Source organism: Myotis brandtii, unplaced genomic scaffold (genome assembly GCF_000412655.1).
Source record: "Myotis brandtii unplaced genomic scaffold, ASM41265v1 scaffold250, whole genome shotgun sequence".
Lineage (NCBI taxonomy): Eukaryota > Metazoa > Chordata > Mammalia > Chiroptera > Vespertilionidae > Myotis > Myotis brandtii.
In genome coordinates this window covers 7,294,437-7,313,693 of record NW_005359478.1, presented here as the reverse complement: position 1 = coordinate 7,313,693, position 19,257 = coordinate 7,294,437, and the positions used below count along the sequence as shown (strand labels likewise).

The window sequence follows — 19,257 nt, the reverse complement described above, 5'->3', positions numbered from 1 at the left end:
GAATTTTGTCCCACAAAATTCAGCTCCGAGGGTGGTGGTGGACATTCCCCTTGCAGCTTCTCACACAACTTGAACTCCTCAGTCCACAGTCCTTCCTTCGTGCAGAGGATGGAAAGCTAGACGATCAAAAGTAAAGAATATTTCATTATTGCTTTGTTAATTGCATTTAGAGTGGGGAGAGGGGGTGTAATCAAATGATAGTGTTCTCCAACTTCTAGAACTTAGAATAAAAGATACTCTTGAAATAGTAAGTCATGTTGTTACTGACCAAAAAATGTCATGACAATTTTTTTAATGTTTTCATGTGAAGGAACCATGAAGAATTTTGTCAAAAAAGAAATTTATTTATGATGTGTTTTCCTTTGGCTATAAACATAGGATGAGCTATCCACTATAGCCTATGTATTCTGAGATATTTTTGGAAATTTTTTTTCCCTGGTGCTATTTTTCTTTGATTCATCCATACTGTCACACAAATATTGTTTGTGGCAAATGTCAGACTTTTTTCAAGATGAAGTTGACCTAGTGAAACTAATTCACAAAATTTTGAAGGTACTTTTTCCCTTTCTGCTTGAATGGATACAACAGAGTTACTTTGGATCTCATCAAATTTCTGTTGCCTTTCTCCACATGTGTGCTGGTTTGTGTGACTCTTGGCTTCACACCTCCAGCAACACAAAGTATCCTAAATGCAAATAACATACAGAGTAGCACTAATTCATGAAACCCAAGAAAGTGAGTTTTTGGAATTACAGATAACTGTCCCTTCATCTGGCCACTTTCATGAGTCCTTAAACAGTCAGTGCAAACAGATGTGTCTGATTTCTTGTCATATCCATAGCATATTCTTTTCACACCTGTCCTGCAGTGCTTATCTTAGAGTGCTGGACACTGAGATACAGACATGTGCCAGGAGAGCAGTCAAGGTCACTGATCTTTGCCTAGAGAGCCCGCTTAACTTCCTGTCTCATGTATCGTGTGGTACTTGTAAAGATTCCAAAATAAAATTGATCTTAATCATATAACCATGATAAGACTATAGTTTTCTCGTGGGACCTCTTCTGCCAAAATCCTAGAGAGAATAAAAGTCAAGCAACACTTTCAGCTTTGCCTTTATTAAGGAATTCATGTGTCTGTTCAGGACTCTGTTCCATTGAAGAATGTAATATTGGTATTCCTAGGTCAGTGGCCACACATGGGAGGAAATCACATTGCTGAATCAGAACCCCAGCCTTTTTTGGAATTTATCAACGTATCCAAACGCCCTGTGTGTTGGGATTCACTTATATCATTTCTACTCAACATTCTTGGATTGGTCATCAAGATTAGGGTACAGCCTGGCCCAAAACAAAGTTCAAGTCATCCTTACCCTTTCACTTTCCTGGTTACAGTTGAGCACACATTGGCTGTCGAGCTCAAAGCCATTGGTACATTCGTACATGCCTTCAAACACAGGAGAGGGGGGCTCACACACCACTGGGATGCAGCTGCCTTGCTCCCAGGTTCCATCCTCCAGGCACTGTATCTTCAGGAACTTTCTGATAAGACATAAAACATAATAGTCCATCAGACTGACTCACAAAGGTCATGGAAACACTGGATCCTTAGTAATATATGATAAGAATTCGCAAATAGGCAGGGGCAGTTGGATTTGGTTAGCCAAATGCCCTATCTCTCCAATCTAATGTCTAAGACATGGAAGGAAAAATAGCAATGTACACTTAATAGTGATAGTAGTAGCTTGTGTATAGTAACCTTTGATATAGAGTTCTCAAAAGAGATTGGTAAATATCAGTGCAGGGTCTAGATTATTTACAGTTGGGTTTTCTCTAAGCCTTTCATCTTGGAGCAGTCTCACACCTAAGTGCACTGGTAGGCTGGAATACAGAGATGGTTATCACACACTTAGGGGACCACCCAGTAGGGATCAGAGGGTCATCAGTGTTACTATGGTGATATAACTTAAGTTGCCAATATTTACTGGTTCTCCAGAGAGGGGAGAAGATGCAGTTTTATGAATCTTCTTTTAAAACAGAGACTCTCACCCTGAACTTCAGAAGGGCAAAAGCCTTGCTGGAGATTTCCATGGTCATTTTGTTTGTTTATAGTTGATATTTTTCCTTGGAAAGCATTCGTGGCTTTCATCAAATTCTCAAAGTAGACATGACTCAACACTGTCCTGAAAGACTCGCCCTCCCTTCTCATGCAGAGACATGGCCTCCAACCAAAGAGACTGCATTGGAGGTGGATGGTAACCAACCAAAGAGGACTTGCTACTGAGAATTCCATCCCCTTCCTCTTCTGACTCACTGCCAATTTGAAGGTTCTTTCCATTTTGCAGTTTCAATGAATTTGCTTCTGATTAAAAACATTCCTAGGTACAGATAAGCTTGTGATTCTAAAATAGAAATAATCCTTTGGCCACTGACTCAATCACATGGTGACCTTAAATTGCTATTTCCCAGTATCCTAATGTCCTCTGTAAATTTAAATATGCCCATCATCCACGCACTTCTAATTGGTTACTGTACTACTGTACAATCCCTCCTGTGTATTTCCCCAGTGTTCAAACTTTACAATAGTGTAACTTTATCACATTGCTTTATAAATGTGAACATTTGTCTTTCTCAGTAGGTCAGAAGCTTCCTGAAGACAAGGAATCTTATTCTTGTTTTTGTTTTTCTTCATTCATGGGAACTAAATAATATCTGGCTTATATTAGGCATTAATTAAATATTTGCCAAATTGAATCATTTAACCCAAATTCCCAGTGTGTTAGGCTCATTGTAGAGCATGTTACATAGTTTAACCAACTGAATAATCATAATACTCCTAATGAAATAGTTTTGTTATTCTCATGTTATAAAGAAACACGCTCAGAGATGTTAAGTAATTTGCCCAAGGTCCTATAGCACAGCATGCATCTGATTTAAAATAATTTAAATAAAATTTAATATTTTAACAATATCCACTTAGAAATAAGTGAAGGGCTTCATTTATTATTCAATAGTCATACCTTTATTCCCAAGAATATTTTATAATAGAAATCTGATTTTATGACTGGAATTCTTTAGCACTGTAGCTTATGTGGCCATATACCTACTATATGTTAATAAATACTATTTTGGAGCTATATTTCACCTACATATATTATTTCACTTGCCAGACACCTACATATATTATTTCACTGAATCTCCCAAACAGCAGTTAATGGTAAATATTATCTATATTTCAGAGAAGAAAACTGTGCCTGAGAGAACATTAAAGCTAGAGATCCACAGGAAAGGATACAGACAGTACTTGGACCTAGGTCAACCTGCTGCCAGAGCCAGTGGTCCTTCCACTGTGTCAGGCTTAATTGCCGTTTTATGCTTTACAGTCCACTTTGAATATTAATAGCATCTCTTTCCTACGGAGTATCCCAGACATCCTTTATCTTGATGCTTTATTTATTGGTGTGGCAAAAACAGAAGATTCATTTAAAACTTTTAAATTGAGTAATAAATTACATAGACAACATTAGGCAAATCTTAGTAGACAGCTCAAGGAATTTTACATGTGCACACAGCTGGGGAACCATGGTAACCATCACTCAAATCAAGATACCAAGCATTTCCAGTCCCCCGATGCTCCTGTGGTGTTCCTTCCCAGTTAAACCTCCCCACTTGCCTGCAACCTGCACTATTCTTTCATCAGCATAGATTAGTTTGGCCTGATCTTGAATTTTAGATCAATGAAATCACACACAATGTATTCTCTGGTATATGACTTCTTTCCCTAATGGAAGGTGTCATCTTAAAATCTCTTCCCAAAAGCACTTTCAACGAAGGGTTTGCCGTTGTTTTTACCTCAGAAAGCTCCTTTTTGTCTCTCTCCTGTACTGGATACTTCACTCTTCTTCCCACTACAGAGAGTATATCCTCCCAGGGACTCTCTCCTTTCCACCACCTCCCACAGTTGAAATCCTTCCCCTACCTCTGCTGAACCGACATCCCCCAGCTGGAGAGAGAGAGTGAGGCTATGAAACCTTGCATGTCAGCATGGTTAGAAAGGGAAACCCTCACTTGGCCAGGACAATACTATTTTGACTTCATGTGGTATTTTTCTCTGAATTGGTTGGAACACTTCAACCAGGAAAATAGTCCTCCCTTTCCTTGCCCAGAGTGAGGAGCCATTCAACAATGTCAATTTCGTATAGTCACTTGCCAGCTTAATAACCTCAGGGGTGAGGGGAGACAGATCAAACTTGGATGGTGCAGAGCGAGGTGGGTGTAGTGGATGGTGCCTGGACATTGTGACAGGTCCTGTGCTATAAACCATCAGAGGAAGGGAAATGCTGGAAGGTAGAAAGGGAGGCAGCATATTTCACAGTGTCCCTGGACCCCATAGGAAGCACCATAGGCAGGAGTGACACAGATGGGAGAGTCCTGACTCCCTAGGAAATCCAGTTTCCTTTCTACAAGTGATCCCCATGGATTCTCCTCGCAATTTCTTCTCCCTTGTACAGGGATGGTCTCCTATGGCCACCTCTCCATAAGCCTGTCACAGCTTCTGCATGTCATGTCTCTCCTCAGACTTCTCACAAAGCATCCATTCCTCAGGCCCAACAGCCCATGTCGACACCTGTCAATCCTGTTTATGGCATTTATCCTGAGATCCTGTGGTACTTGAATGCCATGATCTGGTTCTGGCCATGTTGCCTGTAATTGCGGCAGGAACTCTGGCACTTGAACTCAGGAACTCAGAGTGTCTGAGGGTCCTCCAACCTCTAGGAAATGTGGTTTCTACACAGGGCCCTTGAAGAGGACTGACGCCTATACCAATGGCAGGACTCTGACCTCCAGTGGAGCCACGGCTGCCTCTTCTAGTTTGCTGATGTTGAGGAGTGACCACTAGCTTTTTTTTTTGCTAATCCTTACCCAAGGATTTTTTTTCTTTGATTTTTAAAAATTCTTTATTGATTAAAGTATTACATATGTCTCCTTTTCCCCCAGTGACTTCTCCCCAGCCACTCCCACCCTCCAGCACATGCCCTTAATGAAAAAAAAAACAGAACAAAACTGTATTATTCACAATGGTCCATAAAGTCTATGCATTAAGAGCCAAGTGGCACTGTGAAGTCATTGAAGTGAATGAGTTTGCATTTCTAAGAATGAAGGCATTGGACACTAGACCAATGCATGTAGACAGGTCCTCACCAGGACAGAGATCCCAAGACGTCTTTGATAGTCTAGTCCAGATGTTGCAGGTTGAAATAGGGCTCTTCTGCTGAGTCAAGAGAAAAGCATTTTGGTGACCCATGCATGGGAGGATGAGGTGCAGTGGTGAGATTTATTGAAGCTGGAGCAAACACAAAGGACTGTCCCCAGGTGCCCCGACTCTGTGTCTCATCCACAGCCAGGAAGAAGTCCAACCTTGTCTTCATCAAGCCCAGAAGAAGGTCCAGGGTCCAGAAATCCTGTGCCATTGGTTCAGTACATACCAAAGCTCTTTCCCCATCTGGCTAGCCTAGTCTCTGTTCCCAGCTATGCTTCGGCCAGCACTGCTATGCACAGGCCCACACTTACTAGTAGAGCCACACTTGAGGCCCACACTTGGGCTGCCTCAGCTGCTGGGCCTGCATGGCTGCTAAGAGAGGGAACACAGGAACAAATAGGGCACTTGCAGGAACAATGCATGGGTGCCACCAATATAAGCTTTGATTGTATTACCTGGGGCTTGGGAAAGACCATGCACCCTTTCAAACTAACCAATCTCTTATTCAATCCTTTGGGGGCTTGTGTTGCCCCCCCGTACCTGCAACTAATCTGGTCTTTTACCCAGATTAGACACCTCCCCTTTATGATCACTGCCTTGGCTCCTACTGTGCAGGCCTCAAAGTAGAAGGACCTCCGCCTGCACCATCTTGGCTTCTACTGGGCACGTGCCCAGTAGAGAAATCCCCCCACCCTCCATAATCACACTATCAGGCTGGCCGACATGCTAAGTCCCTTCAGCAGAGGATGCTGTGACTTCCTAGTGAATGAGGCAGTGTCTGATCTTAATATCTGATTCCATTTGCTCCCTTTCTTTATTAATATCTAGCTACCTATGCTAACCCAAATGCCTTTCCCATGAAACATTCTACTCACTGCCTATCAGCTTAGTATATTTTCTTTATCCCAGTAGAGTAAGAGAAGTGAAACTATCTCATTTTACAGGCAGGAAACTGCACATTAATAACCATGAGGTGACTTGACCAAGGCCACCTAGCAAGCAAGCCACTGGCTAAAGTAAAAATAGAATTCAGACTTTTGAAATAATGATATAACACCCTGACCATTAGACCAATGGCTACCAAATGACATTTGTAGACCAATGATGTGGAAGCCATTTAAAAAACACACACACAACAACAAACCTTGATTCACAGGTGTACAGTTCTCTTGGGCTGACTTAGTACCTTATATTTTTAAACTTTCCAACAGTTTTAATAGGTAGCTAGGCTGCCAAACTAATAAAAATCTATGCTAGCAAAACTAAGCCATAGGTATGGACACCAGGGAGTAATACCACCCATCTAAAAACCTGGTCAAAAGGCTGGGTGTTTAGCAAAGACCAAACAGTTACAGCCTTACTATGCACATGGTATCATGAGAAGTTGGGGTAGAAGGTTTATATTGATTTTCCCTCTAACTACTCCAGACAAATCACCACAATTTCCAAGTTAGAAGATGCATTTTCTAATTTCCAGAACTCATGGTAACCACCTAGAACTGAAATCCCAGCTGCACTCTTTCTGGTTTTTACATCTTTGCCAGAAATGAAGATCTTTTAATCAAAACTTGGCTGAAATTTTGATTGATGTTGCTTAAGGCACACATGTGTCTACCCAATCTTTCTATCACCAAGGCAGGGTTTTAAAAAGTAATATTTATTTTCCATTGGAGAAAGTAAAGTATGATTGTTGACTCCAAGAGAATGATCAGGTCTTTGCTGATGGAGGGCATCTGGTGTCTGCAGTGGTTAGCCCCTGGTGAGTAATTACAATAACAGAATAACAGTGGAACACTGAGCACTTAAGTGCTAGGCACTGTGTAGAATACATATCTATCTCACTTTATCCTTAAAACCATCCTGTGATAAGAGCTACTGTAACCTGATTTCTTGACCCCCTTATCTCCACACATGCTCTTCCTCAATCAATGCCAGCTCAAAAAAATATCATCCTCCACCCTGTTGCTCAAACTTGAACTTAGGAGACATCCTTGATTCTACACTTTCTCTCAACTTACCTTTTCCCCAAGCTCCCATCTGATCTCATCTATCCATCAGCAAGTCCTCTCAATTTTATGTCCCAAACAGCTCTGGACTCTGTCCCCATTTCTCATGCACATATCTCCATGAGTGATCGCCCAAGTGCCCACCTCTCACTACGACTGGCTACCCTACTTCTCTGGATCCCTTCCTATGCAGTCAAAAGACATGTCAGAGGGGTATTTTATAAAAACAAACAAATAAATTAGATCATGTCATAATTATTAATTAATTATTTATTTTTGCTTAGAGCATTTCAGTTGCCTCCTGTTGCATAAAAAATAAAACACATGCTTTCTCTCTTCTCATTGTGAGGTCCTACATAATCTGGCCCCACTGCTTCTGACCTCATCCTATGACCCACTCACCTTCTTTAATGCACTTGGTCCACACTGGACTTAGAATTCCACATACAACAAAGTTCCTTCCTGATAGAGTTCGTTGGTGCCATTCTCTATGCTTGTCTTTTTGCCCTTCTCCTGACGGGCTCTTCTTTCTATCTAAGAATTACTTTGGCTACCCCAGAGCATCCTTATTTTACATCTCTAATGTTTGTGGTTTTCTATCAGAGCACCTGTATATCTTTCATAGAATGCTTCCTCTGCAATCCTGTAATAATTTGGTTTTTAGTTCCTATTGCCTGTCTTCCCCACTGAAATATAAGCTTGGTGAGGGCAAGACCTTACTCTTATATCCTCTGTGCCCAGCACAATATCTGGTATGTAATAGGCACCAATAAACATTCGTTCAATGAATGTTTAACTGTTTATTTTACAGATGAGATAGGTGAGGTTTAGAGAAGAAAAAAAGCTTTGCCTGGTGTTATGTGACTAGTTAATGTCAAAGCAGGAATGAGGACAATGATCTGATGTCAGGCTTAAGTCATAATACGAAAACACTCATATTCCTAGAAACAGAGCTGCAGACAGATCACCTCCCTCTACTTAGCACCTTTGTACTGCGTATCTCCAAGTCCTACCACATAAAATATCCCTGAAAAGGAGATGTACGGGCAAGTTGTAATTACATTATTTCCATTATATAGACTAGAAAACTGAAGCATTAATTAAGTCTCTTGTCTGACATGTGGTCAGTTTTTCAATTGAAATCAGAAGCCTCTTTACTCAGACTGTAGTTTAGCCCCTTCCTGTTTACTGGTTCCAGGAGCAGCCTTGTGGGCATCACCTAGGAGCATGTTAGGAATGCAGAATCTCAAGCTCCACCCCAGAAACTGCAGTCTAATGAGATCTCCTAGTGATTCCTATGCCCATTATAGTTTGAGAAGTACTGATCTAGACCATCTTAAAAGACACAGTCCTCTACCCCACCCCAGATAGAACTGTCGGCACTGCCAACCTTCATGCCAGTTTCTTCTTAATGAAGTGCTGACCTGGTTTCTCAAGCCAGTCTCCTAAATGGAGAGCAGGTTGATTCCAGCATGGCTGGTCCACAGCCTGTCATCCTTACCCCACATCTCTAACACCAAGCCTCCCGGTGTATGGCCCAGCTCTTCTACTGGACAAAAAATAATATCTGCAGCCTCATCCCACGTTGGCTTTGGTCTTCCACTCTATCCTGATGAAAAATAATGCCCCATACAAAGCTCTTCTCCTCTGTGAAATAGAACCCCTCTGTTAGAAGGAGCCACTGCTAACCCCTAAAAACATATGGACAGTTCCACTTTTAAGCCTGGCCACCCCACCTTCTATCTTTAGACTTTCTGCTGCTAAACCTTACGTCTCCAAATTGGCAGGTGAAATAATGCCCTGTCCCTAGGTCTGCACACCTGACTCAAGTTTGGGGCTCTGTCTTCATCTCTCTCTGCAACTGCCTCAATTGTTCAACACTCAGCCTCTCTCACTTCAAGTTCAACAGACCCCTCTTTTCCACGAGTCCCTTGGCCCCTCTTGTACATTCTCCATACAGCTGAAGGGTTATCTTCCTACCAAATCTGCTCCGGTTACCCCCAGATCTAAAAACATTCCAAGGTTTCTCTAATGCAGCGGTCGCCAACCTTTCGGACCTCACAGACCACCAGTGGTCTGTGGACCACGGGTTGGCGACCGCTGCTCTAATACATGCAACTCAAACACAAGCATATACAACAGCTATTAACATTGTTCTGCCCTTCAATCCATGTTTGAGGAACTGGCGATTATGCTGAAATGCAGGTGAAATGGGTCCAAAACATGGAAATGTTCAGTAGGAATCTCTTGCCTTCACCATCTTTCATCATTCAGCTATTTGTCCATTGGTAAGTTCAGCCAACAAATATTCACTGAGCTCCTAGTATGTGTCCATGCACTACACTAGGTTCAGCAGTTGTAGAAACAAACATTAATACTACAATAGGGGGCCACCAGTGCTGCCTGGAACTTGAAGGAAGGCAGGTAAGGACACTTTGACATGGGTTCATTAAATAGACAAAGTGAAGACGGCATGCCAAAAAGAAGAAACAGAGCATTCAAGAACCCAGAGGTGTGACAGGTAGTGCGTGTTTGAAGCCTTGGACAGGAGCCTAAATGGGAAAAAAAATATGTCCATATATGGCCCCTATGGAAGGGAATGCCTGGAACTTGAAGGAAGGCAGGTAAGGACACTTTGACATGGGTTCATTAAATAGACAAAGTGAAGACGGCATGCCAAAAAGAAGAAACAGAGCATTCAAGAACCCAGAGGTGTGACAGGTAGTGCGTGTTTGAAGCCTTGGACAGGAGCCTAAATGGGAAAAAAAATATGCCCGTATATGGCCCCTATGGAAGGGAAGGGGGGGGGGTGTGGCAGGGCCAGGGCAAGTCAGGTGGGACAAAATTCTGGTAGGAAAAGGCCACAAATGATATGAATTAAATTTCAGAGGGTGGGTTCTCCCACTTGTAAGAAATCCTTTGGTCATCTTCACAAAGTTTTCATCTTAGGAATCCCTCCAGGTATTGTTACATCCCTGGTTCCTGGTCAGTCTGACTCACCAGGCAAGTGTGATAGAAAGTGTTATCAGTCTATACACAAATCCACACCCTCCTCTCTGACTCCCCTGGGAATTAACTGATCAATCACTGCATGTCACTGTTCCTTTTCCTGAAAACAAAGCTCTTTGCATGTCTCCTTGTCCAGAAGCCACAGAAATGATAAAACCTAAACCCACTAATGAGGTATGAGAACTTTCTGGAAGGTTGTGACACACCTAAGGACTTTGGAATTGGCACAGGTAAACCATGTCTTTGCAGTCTTCCTGATCTGTCATCCCTCTGATGAGGGTTGGAGTGAAATGGCTGATTAACCTTCTCCTGGTCAATTTTCCTTAACTGAAGAGGAAGAGTCAGAAGTCACAGCAGCCCTCAGCAGGCTTTTAGTGGCTGCTCTGGGTGACTCCCATCAGGAAGACAGTGAGCAGAGTGGTTCTGAGCAGAAGATTTGGTATCACGAGACTAATGCTCAGACTCCAGCTGTGGCTCTTAATAAATCTCTCACTTTTAATTAATTACTTACCCTTTCTCAGTTTTCCTATCTAAAAATGGGGATAATAATAGCTCCTTTACAGGTTCATTAGAAGATTTTATAAGTTAGTTTATATAAAGCATGTAGTCCAATAAATGCTCAACAAGCAGCAGAAATCATTAGCTCTGGTGACCAAAGGATCTACTCAACCACACTCCCCTCTCCATCCTCACCGCCCGCAGAGTGTCCTTGTGTCCGTGTGTGTGTGTGTGTGTGTGTGTGTGTGTGTGTGTTATGAGTGTGGAGTATTATTCTACTCAATCTTCCCACCCCAATTAATTCTTCATATTTTGTCCCACCCAGAATCCTTCAGGAGACAGTTCATAAATCAGTTTGGCCTGAGATAACCCCATCACTAGAGAGCAAAGAGTAATGCTCACCCTGCAGGCTGCAGAGGAGTTAGCAGAGCCTGAGGCAGAGGATGGGAAGGAAAAAGGAAGCAGAGAAAGGGCAGAAAGCTTAGGAGATGAAGGAAGTCCTACTGGCTTATATAGAACAAGCCAGTGTTTCCTCAGTCTAGATTTAAAGGTTTTTTTTGATTAATAGAGACATCAACAATCAATATAAAATCAAAAGAGGGAGGATCGTTTTACAGTAAGATGCTCCCTAGACTGGGATTGAAGGTCACAGGGGAATTTATGAGTTCAATAAATGTGTTTCAAGTTAAGGCCTGCATGCTAGTCACCAAGGCTGCGTGAAGCCTGCAGCGGCAAGCTGGCCTGCACCCAAGTGTGCATTTGAGTGGCCGAGGCGTGGAGCAGACATGCAGTCCTTTGAGGCCAAAAGAGGCCATAATAAATTAGCCTGAAGTTTACATTATCCTACAATGGCAAGAGAATTTGAGGATTCCAAAGATAAACTTTGAATGTATTTACTATAAACACTAAAAAGCCAGACAATGATTTAATAAAAAAATTTCTATTTCTCATAGATGCATGAGTGTACATGGTGATTATATCCCTTAATTGACAAATCATAGATAGCACATGTATATACATACATATGTACATATGTTTAGCACCTACTCATATATTAGCTTAAAAATTAGGTAGTTTTTTTACTGATTGTTTAAAATCACAAATCCAGGACACTTAAGGAGTTTAAGCATTACCCAACTCCTTCTTGTCCTTCCTATAGTAGGATAAAATCAGGTGAACCTGAGATTCAAGCTATGGCTCAAAAAGATCAAAAGAGGCTACAAATCTAGGCAATGTCTCCAGGACACGTCTTCCCCGTCTCCTCCAGACCTGCCTAACCTACTTGCCCACCCTCATTTCTGAAGTGTGTCGAGCTCTAACTTGCTGACTATTTCATTTCCATTTATTTCCCCCCCTTTCCCCTTTTCCGTTTCATGGTCTATTGAAGCCTTGGTAGTATTTGGATAACTCAGTGAGCTGACAGCGGGATGAAATGAAGCATTCAGAGAGGTCCTGATTGGGGGAAGAAAGTGCACATTCTTTACAATTTAATGATCTTTCTGTTTTGATGTGTGTGTGCATTTTTAATAGACAGAAAAATGTGTTTCCCCAACAAGCTGGTACCTCCCACTTAGAATGTCAACTTCACTCTTTCTGGCTTTTATGCTGTTCTTCTGGAGCATAAGGAGCAACCACAGTTGGGAGACAACAGCCACTGATAAAACTGTAGCTGAATCTTTTTCTTGTTAAAGAAGGTTACCTGTTAAGCACACAGAAAGCAACTAAGGTGGTTGAAATGCTGCTGCTGCTGATGACGATATAAATAAAAAGCAGCTGCTGATGACCGAAAGATTACTATAACTAAAAACTGTGTTTGGCCCTAGCCAGTTTGGCTCAGTGGATGGAGTGTCAGCCCTCAGACTGAAGGGTCCGAGGTTCGATTCTCAGTTGCAGGCTCCAACCCCGGCCCCTTTCCAGGCACATGCAGGATGCAACCAATCAATGTGTCTCTCTCACATCGATGTTTCTCTGTCTTTCCCCCTCCCTTCCACTCTCTAAAAATCAATGGGAAAAAATATCCTCGGGTGAGGATTAACAAAAAAAAAGTTTAAATAAAAAATAAAAACTATGTTTGATAGTTTACATCCATTCTCTCATTAAATCCTTACAAAACCCTATAAGTACTCCTATTTCCTATCATCTTCATTTTATAAAATAAGAATAGTGATGATCAACACAAATCAGTAACTTGCTTGAGGTCACAGAGCTAATAAATAGCAGAGACAGGATCCAAATTCAGATCGCACTGACCCTGGAATCTGTAATTGAACACTAAGCCAAGAGGTAATCCTGGGACTAAAAAGGCTTTCCTAGCAATGTGACTAAATCATCTTCTTTAGAAGTTTCAGGAAAGTTTTAACTTACAAATTAAACTCAATTCTAGAAATTTTTAAAAATTTCCAAAATTCTATCTTCAAGGAAGACCTGGATTCAGTTCTCTTGGGAGTGAGTGGAGAACAAATGACCAAAACCCTTCGAGAGGAAGAGAATAAAACTTTGGCCATCCTTCTGACTAAAAGTTCTCTAAGTATAACCTTTAAGTATTGCCCAGTAAGATCAGGCCCAAGTAGTATTTGTGCTTGTAATGTATCACTGCTTCTTTTTTATTTCCTGGTGGCGATAAATTATTATATATCACTTCTCCCCATGTTCTTATAGCCAAGTGTTAACTCTTCTTATGGATTCTACTGAGGTAGAAAATGCAACATAGACTTCAGAGCTGAAGTCAGTCAAGATTTTTTTCTTATTTTACAGATGTGGCAGGGGAAGGGAAGGCCCATAGAAATAAACTAATTTCCTCAAGCTTGAAAGTCTTTTTACCCAAGGGCCTGGTCTTTGGGGTCATAACAGTTTTAACACTATATATTAGCAATAATCTGAGTCTCAGTTTCCTCATTTATAATAGGGGATAATAATATACTGAAATGTATTATTATTATAGCAGCTTATAGAATATCATATCATATGTTATATTATACTTTTGTTTTATTCTATAATAAAATATATCTGTGCCATTTATCAGCACACATAGAACACAGGAGGAATCAATATCACCATCATCATTATCACTGACCCAAAATGACAAAGCCTAGACCTTATGCTTTTAACTCCCTGCCACACAAATGACTTGTGTGTGTGGAGAGGATCAAGTACACACATCTAGCTCCAGGGCTTCCCAGGCCCACCTCCCAAGTTGGATCAGAAAAACCCATTGAAAAGGTTTACCAACCAAACATTCATTAAACAGTAAACAGTACAATATGAGACCTAGCTAGTTATTGCATTCTTGACCTAGATTTGTGTTTATAGAACTTAAATAGATTTATGTACTTTGGAAGAGCTGATCCCATGGGCAACCCTCAAAAAGGATGGCTGTTTATAATTACTTTCAAGCAGGTCTGACGGCTACCTTTTGGATGGTTTCTTGATGAATGACTTATAGAAAGAGAGCCTAAGTAAAGTTAGAAGGTTGGAATAATTTAGAAGTCAAATTATGGGCCCTAATGAGGTTAACCTAACCTTCACACATAAAGATAACACCTAATGAGAAAAAGGTAACCATGAGTGTGTGAAAGCGAGACTATAATATAATGTTTTTGATAAATTTTAAGTTAAACACATTTATTTGAGCTCCCTAGGAAGTCAGGGTAATAAAACAAAGGAGTCATTAATGATGATGTATATATGGAAGTAAATTGCATGGGAGAAAAGGAAAGGGCTTAAAGGAGAGCGGGTGTGGGTATTATAAAATGTGAATAAGAAAGAACTCCTGAAACTACCTAAAATTTACAGTTTCTTTGGAGTTACAATTCTGTTTGTTCCTCTATTATCTCCAAAAATAAAGAAGCCTTAAAGAAACTTGCAAAAATGAAACATGCAAAAATGCTGCTTCACTAATTTTTAAAAGAGACAAGTATTCTGGATTTCTTAAGGAAAGTCAAAACCCCATAAAAAAGTGATAAAAATGTACTTCTTATATGGAAAATAGGGATTGTGCCATTTATAACAATCACTTTCTTGCTTTTTCCCAATTAGTGTTGATTATATAGTGAATGTTTTCAATATTCTTCCAACCATCATTAATGGTAGCAGGATATTTCATGATATGGCTGTACGATCATATGGCTGCACTAGATAATGGCCATTTATTTTTGCTTTATTAATTTTTTCTGCCCCTCAACATTCACTTATATCTTCCTCAATTTTCCTCTGGAGAATCCATGGCCTTTGGGTGATGCTGACTCCACTCATGACTTCAAGTTCAGAGTACTTGACCCATGATTGAGCCATAACATCTCCCTGATCTCAGGAATTAGACTGAGTGTGGGCAGCACCACCCTCAAATTGCAGGAAGAGGGGCAAGGAATACAGGGTCAAGGAGAAAGCTCCTACCTGTACCCATGTTCCCTTCCACACTGTTTCTAGGAGAAATAACACCCATGAGCGAGGGAGCATGGGGGCTGTGTCCTCCTTGAGGCCGGGGCCTTGGTCTTATTCATATGTGATCTTCACTCCCAACCCAGGGACGGGCACAGAGCATGCAGGTGGGACTGCCAGCTGCAGCTGTGCCATTGGACATCCCCATGTGGAATGGGATGAAGCTTAAACAGGTTGGATGGAAGGAGAAGTCAGATCCAGTACTTAGACTTCTTTTCTCTTGAAACAATGTTCAATAGACTTGAGAAAAAGCAGGAAGGAAAGGAACCTGGCTGATATTTGAGTCATTGTTTTCTACTTTGAAAAAGAAATCAACAAAAAGTAATATCTAGAACATGGATTAAGCCTCATAGTTTATGAAATGCTGTCAGGACATTATCCACTTTCAGCCTCAAAACAACACTGTTGGATAGAAATAATTACTATGCCTCACATTGTGGATGCAAACGTTGAGACATGGGGGAATTAAGAACATGGTTCAGGGTCATGCAAACAGCAAGTTGCGAATGTGACCATCAGGTGGGAGTTTCCAGTGCTCACAGACCTGCATCAAATCAGCATGTGCCCACTGGGTCTGGATTGATCTCCCTGCCTGCTTTTCTCAGTTTCTTCTCCTCATGCCCACATGCCCTAGAAAGAAGATGAGGGCCCCATTTATACAACTCTGGGCTCTTTCCACCGAGCAAGGAACAAGGCTAACACAGTTCGTTGCATAAACACCAGTGGCAAGTGACAGTGATTTACACCGACCTGCAAATTTCTGATTACCAACCAGCTGCCTGCTATGTCAACAGGTACAAACTGAGATTTAAACCAGTTTACACGGGGCAGTAAATAACTTAATTTCTCCTCAACACGATGCTTGCGGCGCTTGCAAATGTAAATGTTTAAGCCATAAAATGACGCCGATGCTGTGATGCAAGCTTCCAGTTTCTCAATTCATTGGAAAAGTTGTGTCAATGAATGCCCCTTGTGTGCTCCCACCTGGAGTGGAGATGCAGGGTCGGGCAGAAGTCCCACAGTTCTGAGGGGAGTCTCATTGGGCCCAAGAGCTAGAAACAATCCTGCCACCCTTAGTTCTTCCTGGTCCTGAGACTTTTCTCCCCCACTCAATTATTCTTCACCGCACTGCTCTGCAGACACCTGAATGGGGTGCATGTGTGTGAAAATGGAGGCAAGGAGACAGGAGGAAGCAGCCTCAAGCTCGCTGTCATACCATCCTCACTGACCAGGGCACTCACTGCCTGTCAATATGTGCCTATGCAAATTGACCTAGATCCTATGCAAATCATATGCAAATGTATTTTCCATTGTCAAAAACTGTTGACTATACCTGCCAGAGTCCACTGAACCAGAGTGCTGCCGTCTGTGAATTTTTCATCAGAATTATTTATAGTATTCTATTCAACCTGGCTCTTGCCTCCTCAAACTGGGAGGACAAGGAGTAGGATTGCCTCTCCCCCTCTCACAGGTGAGTCTGATCGGGGATTTTCCTGCCGTGGAAAATCCAACCCACATTAAGAAAACTGGGTATTGCCTTGGCCAGTATGCTCAGTGGTTAGAGTGTAGGCCCACACACCAAAAAGTCACAGGTTCGATTCCCGGTCAAGGGCATGTATCTGAGTTGTAGGTTTGATCCCTGGCCCAGGTCAGGGCGCATGAAGGGAGCAATCAATCACTGTGTCTCTCTCACATTAATGTTTCTCTCTCTCTCGTCCTCTCTTTCTCTCCTCCCCTCCCTTCTTCCCTTCTGCTCTCTAAAAAAAACAAAAACAAAAACAAAACAAAACAAAACAAAACTTTTTAAAAATACCTACTATAGTCAGACTTCTAATAAAGTCCTGGGTAAGAAATAAATTTGATTTTCTCCTGTACTGGCTTAATTTATAATAGCGAAAGAATAGCTACTATTTACTGAGTACAAGGAGTTTCTTTTTCTGAAAGTTTTCTGTTTGTTTAGAAAACGGTTCTTTTTCTGAAATCACTTATTGAGCAATTGGCACAAGGCAGGCACTGGGCTGGACATGTGTTATCTTGTTTAATCCTAACCCAACACTGTGATATGGGCAGTATCCTCAATTTCCAAAGAAAGTTAAGTAACTTGATTGGGTTTGGTCAGCTGATAAAAGGGGGGGTGACTGGGACTTGGGTCCCAGCATGACTGTCTTCAAAGCCCTCCCTCTTCAACATGCTGGGAGCTTTTGTGTTTTGGTCGTCACGCTGTCAGATGACAGGCGCTAGGCTTCGGGGTCTCAAAATGTGTTCACAAGAGCCCAGGAAGAAAAAAGCAGAGAGGCTATAATGACAATACTAATTGCTAATACGTATTGACTTTTATGCTCTAAAATTAAATTTACTGAACCTTATGTTTTATACATATTAATCTAGTCCCTATATAGATATTACTACCTCTATCCTCATTTTATAGAGGAGAAAGACTAAGGCACAGAAAAAAACAAACAAAACAACTTCCCTGCATCACACAGCAAATAAGTATCTAAACTGGGGAGTGGCCCAGGCAGTTTCTCTCAGAGTCTCAACCATAAGCCCTAACTGTCCTGATGAGGATGTTCCCACACACAGAATGACACTTGGGAAGCTCCTAACACTTACTTTAAAGCAGTGGTTCTCAACCTTCTGGCCCTTTAAATACAGTTCCTCATGTTGTGACCCAACCATAAAATTATTTTTGTTGCTACTTCATAACTGTAATGTTGCTACTGTTATGAATCGTAATGTAAATATCTGATATGCAGGATGGTCTTAGGCGACCCCTGTGAAAGGGTCGTTCGACTGCCAAAGGGGTCGCGACCCACAGATTGAGAACCGCTGCTTTAAAGGAAAGTGATCATTAGGGCAGAGATTCTTTTCAAAAGCTCCCAGGTGGCCCTAGCAGGTTTGGCTCAGTGGACAGAGTGTTGGCCTGCGGACTGAAGGGGCCTCGGTTTGATTCTGGCCAAGGGCACATGCCCAGGTTGCGGGCTTGATCCCCAGTGTGGGCAGGCAGGAGGCAGCCAATCGATGATTCTCAACACTGATGTTTTTATCTCTCTCCCTTCTTCTCTGAAATCAATAAAAATATATATTTTAAAAAAACACACCCAGTTGAAACTCTATGGAATCTCCTATGGGAAAAAATATATCTTCAGAAAGCACACCTGGTCAACCTGCCTGTCATAATTACACAAACAAACAAAATAAGCACTGGACAACTCAGAAGCTCTTACTACTACTCCCAAAACAATGGTCTGGGATTTACAGGAGGGAACAGGAGCAAGGTATGGGGTAGAGAGAACTGCGAAGACCAGAGGTGATCCAACTTACTTCCTGACTTTACTTTCTGCACTTTCCACCACGTAGTAGCCAGGTTTGCATTCGTATCTGCAGGCGGAGCCCACGTCATGGTGGCCTTGGAGGCAGTGTGGCAGGAGCAGGTTGGCGTTGGGAATCGCAGGGGGAGTGTCGCACTCCAACTTGCAGTAGGCTTCGGGGAGAGACCAGAGCCCATCTTCAAGGCAGGTCAGCCACGGGCTGAGTCCTGACTCCAGGAAAGAGAAGCACAGGTGGTCAGAACAGAGAGTGCAGAAACACCACAGCAGAAAGAACCAAAACCTGTCAATGTATTGGCATTCTTGGAAAGGACATTATTCTTTGTTGAGCTACTTCACTGAAAACTTGGGACAAGTGTTTATCCTATATGTCTTACCCACAGAACATCCAATGTGACCTATTATAGAGAATAGAAGTCAGATAACTATTCCCTAACAGAATCATGGGAAGCATTATCTATACTAATAAAAGAGAAAAATGGTAATTAGCGTACGACCGCTACCCTTCCCATTGGCTAATCAGCATATCCTTATGCAAATTAACTGTCAGCTAAGATGGCGGCCGGCAGCCAGGCAGCTGGAAGCGAACATGAGGCTTGCTTGCTTCAGTGACTGCAGACTCCAACGTTCCCCGCCTAACTTGCCGGCCTCTCAGCTGCAACTCTAAGCAACTATGTACTATGTTGCAAATAAGAAGCTAAACAAAACCCCAGAAACCGGCT

At 41.9% G+C, this 19,257-nt stretch overlaps 1 protein-coding gene across 1 annotated transcript in view; it reads right to left on the bottom strand.

Annotated features, from left to right (window-relative positions):
* The window catches only part of PAPPA2 (pappalysin 2), a 220,893-nt gene that overhangs the window by 43,732 nt on the left and 157,904 nt on the right, over window positions 1-19,257 (bottom strand). Inside the window, exons 16-17 of the mRNA XM_005867693.2 lie at window positions 18,531-18,744; window positions 1,370-1,538 (exon numbers count right to left, since the gene is read on the bottom strand). Of these exons, the coding sequence (XP_005867755.1) occupies window positions 1,370-1,538; window positions 18,531-18,744 (383 nt within the window). The remainder of the gene's footprint in view (window positions 1-1,369; window positions 1,539-18,530; window positions 18,745-19,257) is intronic.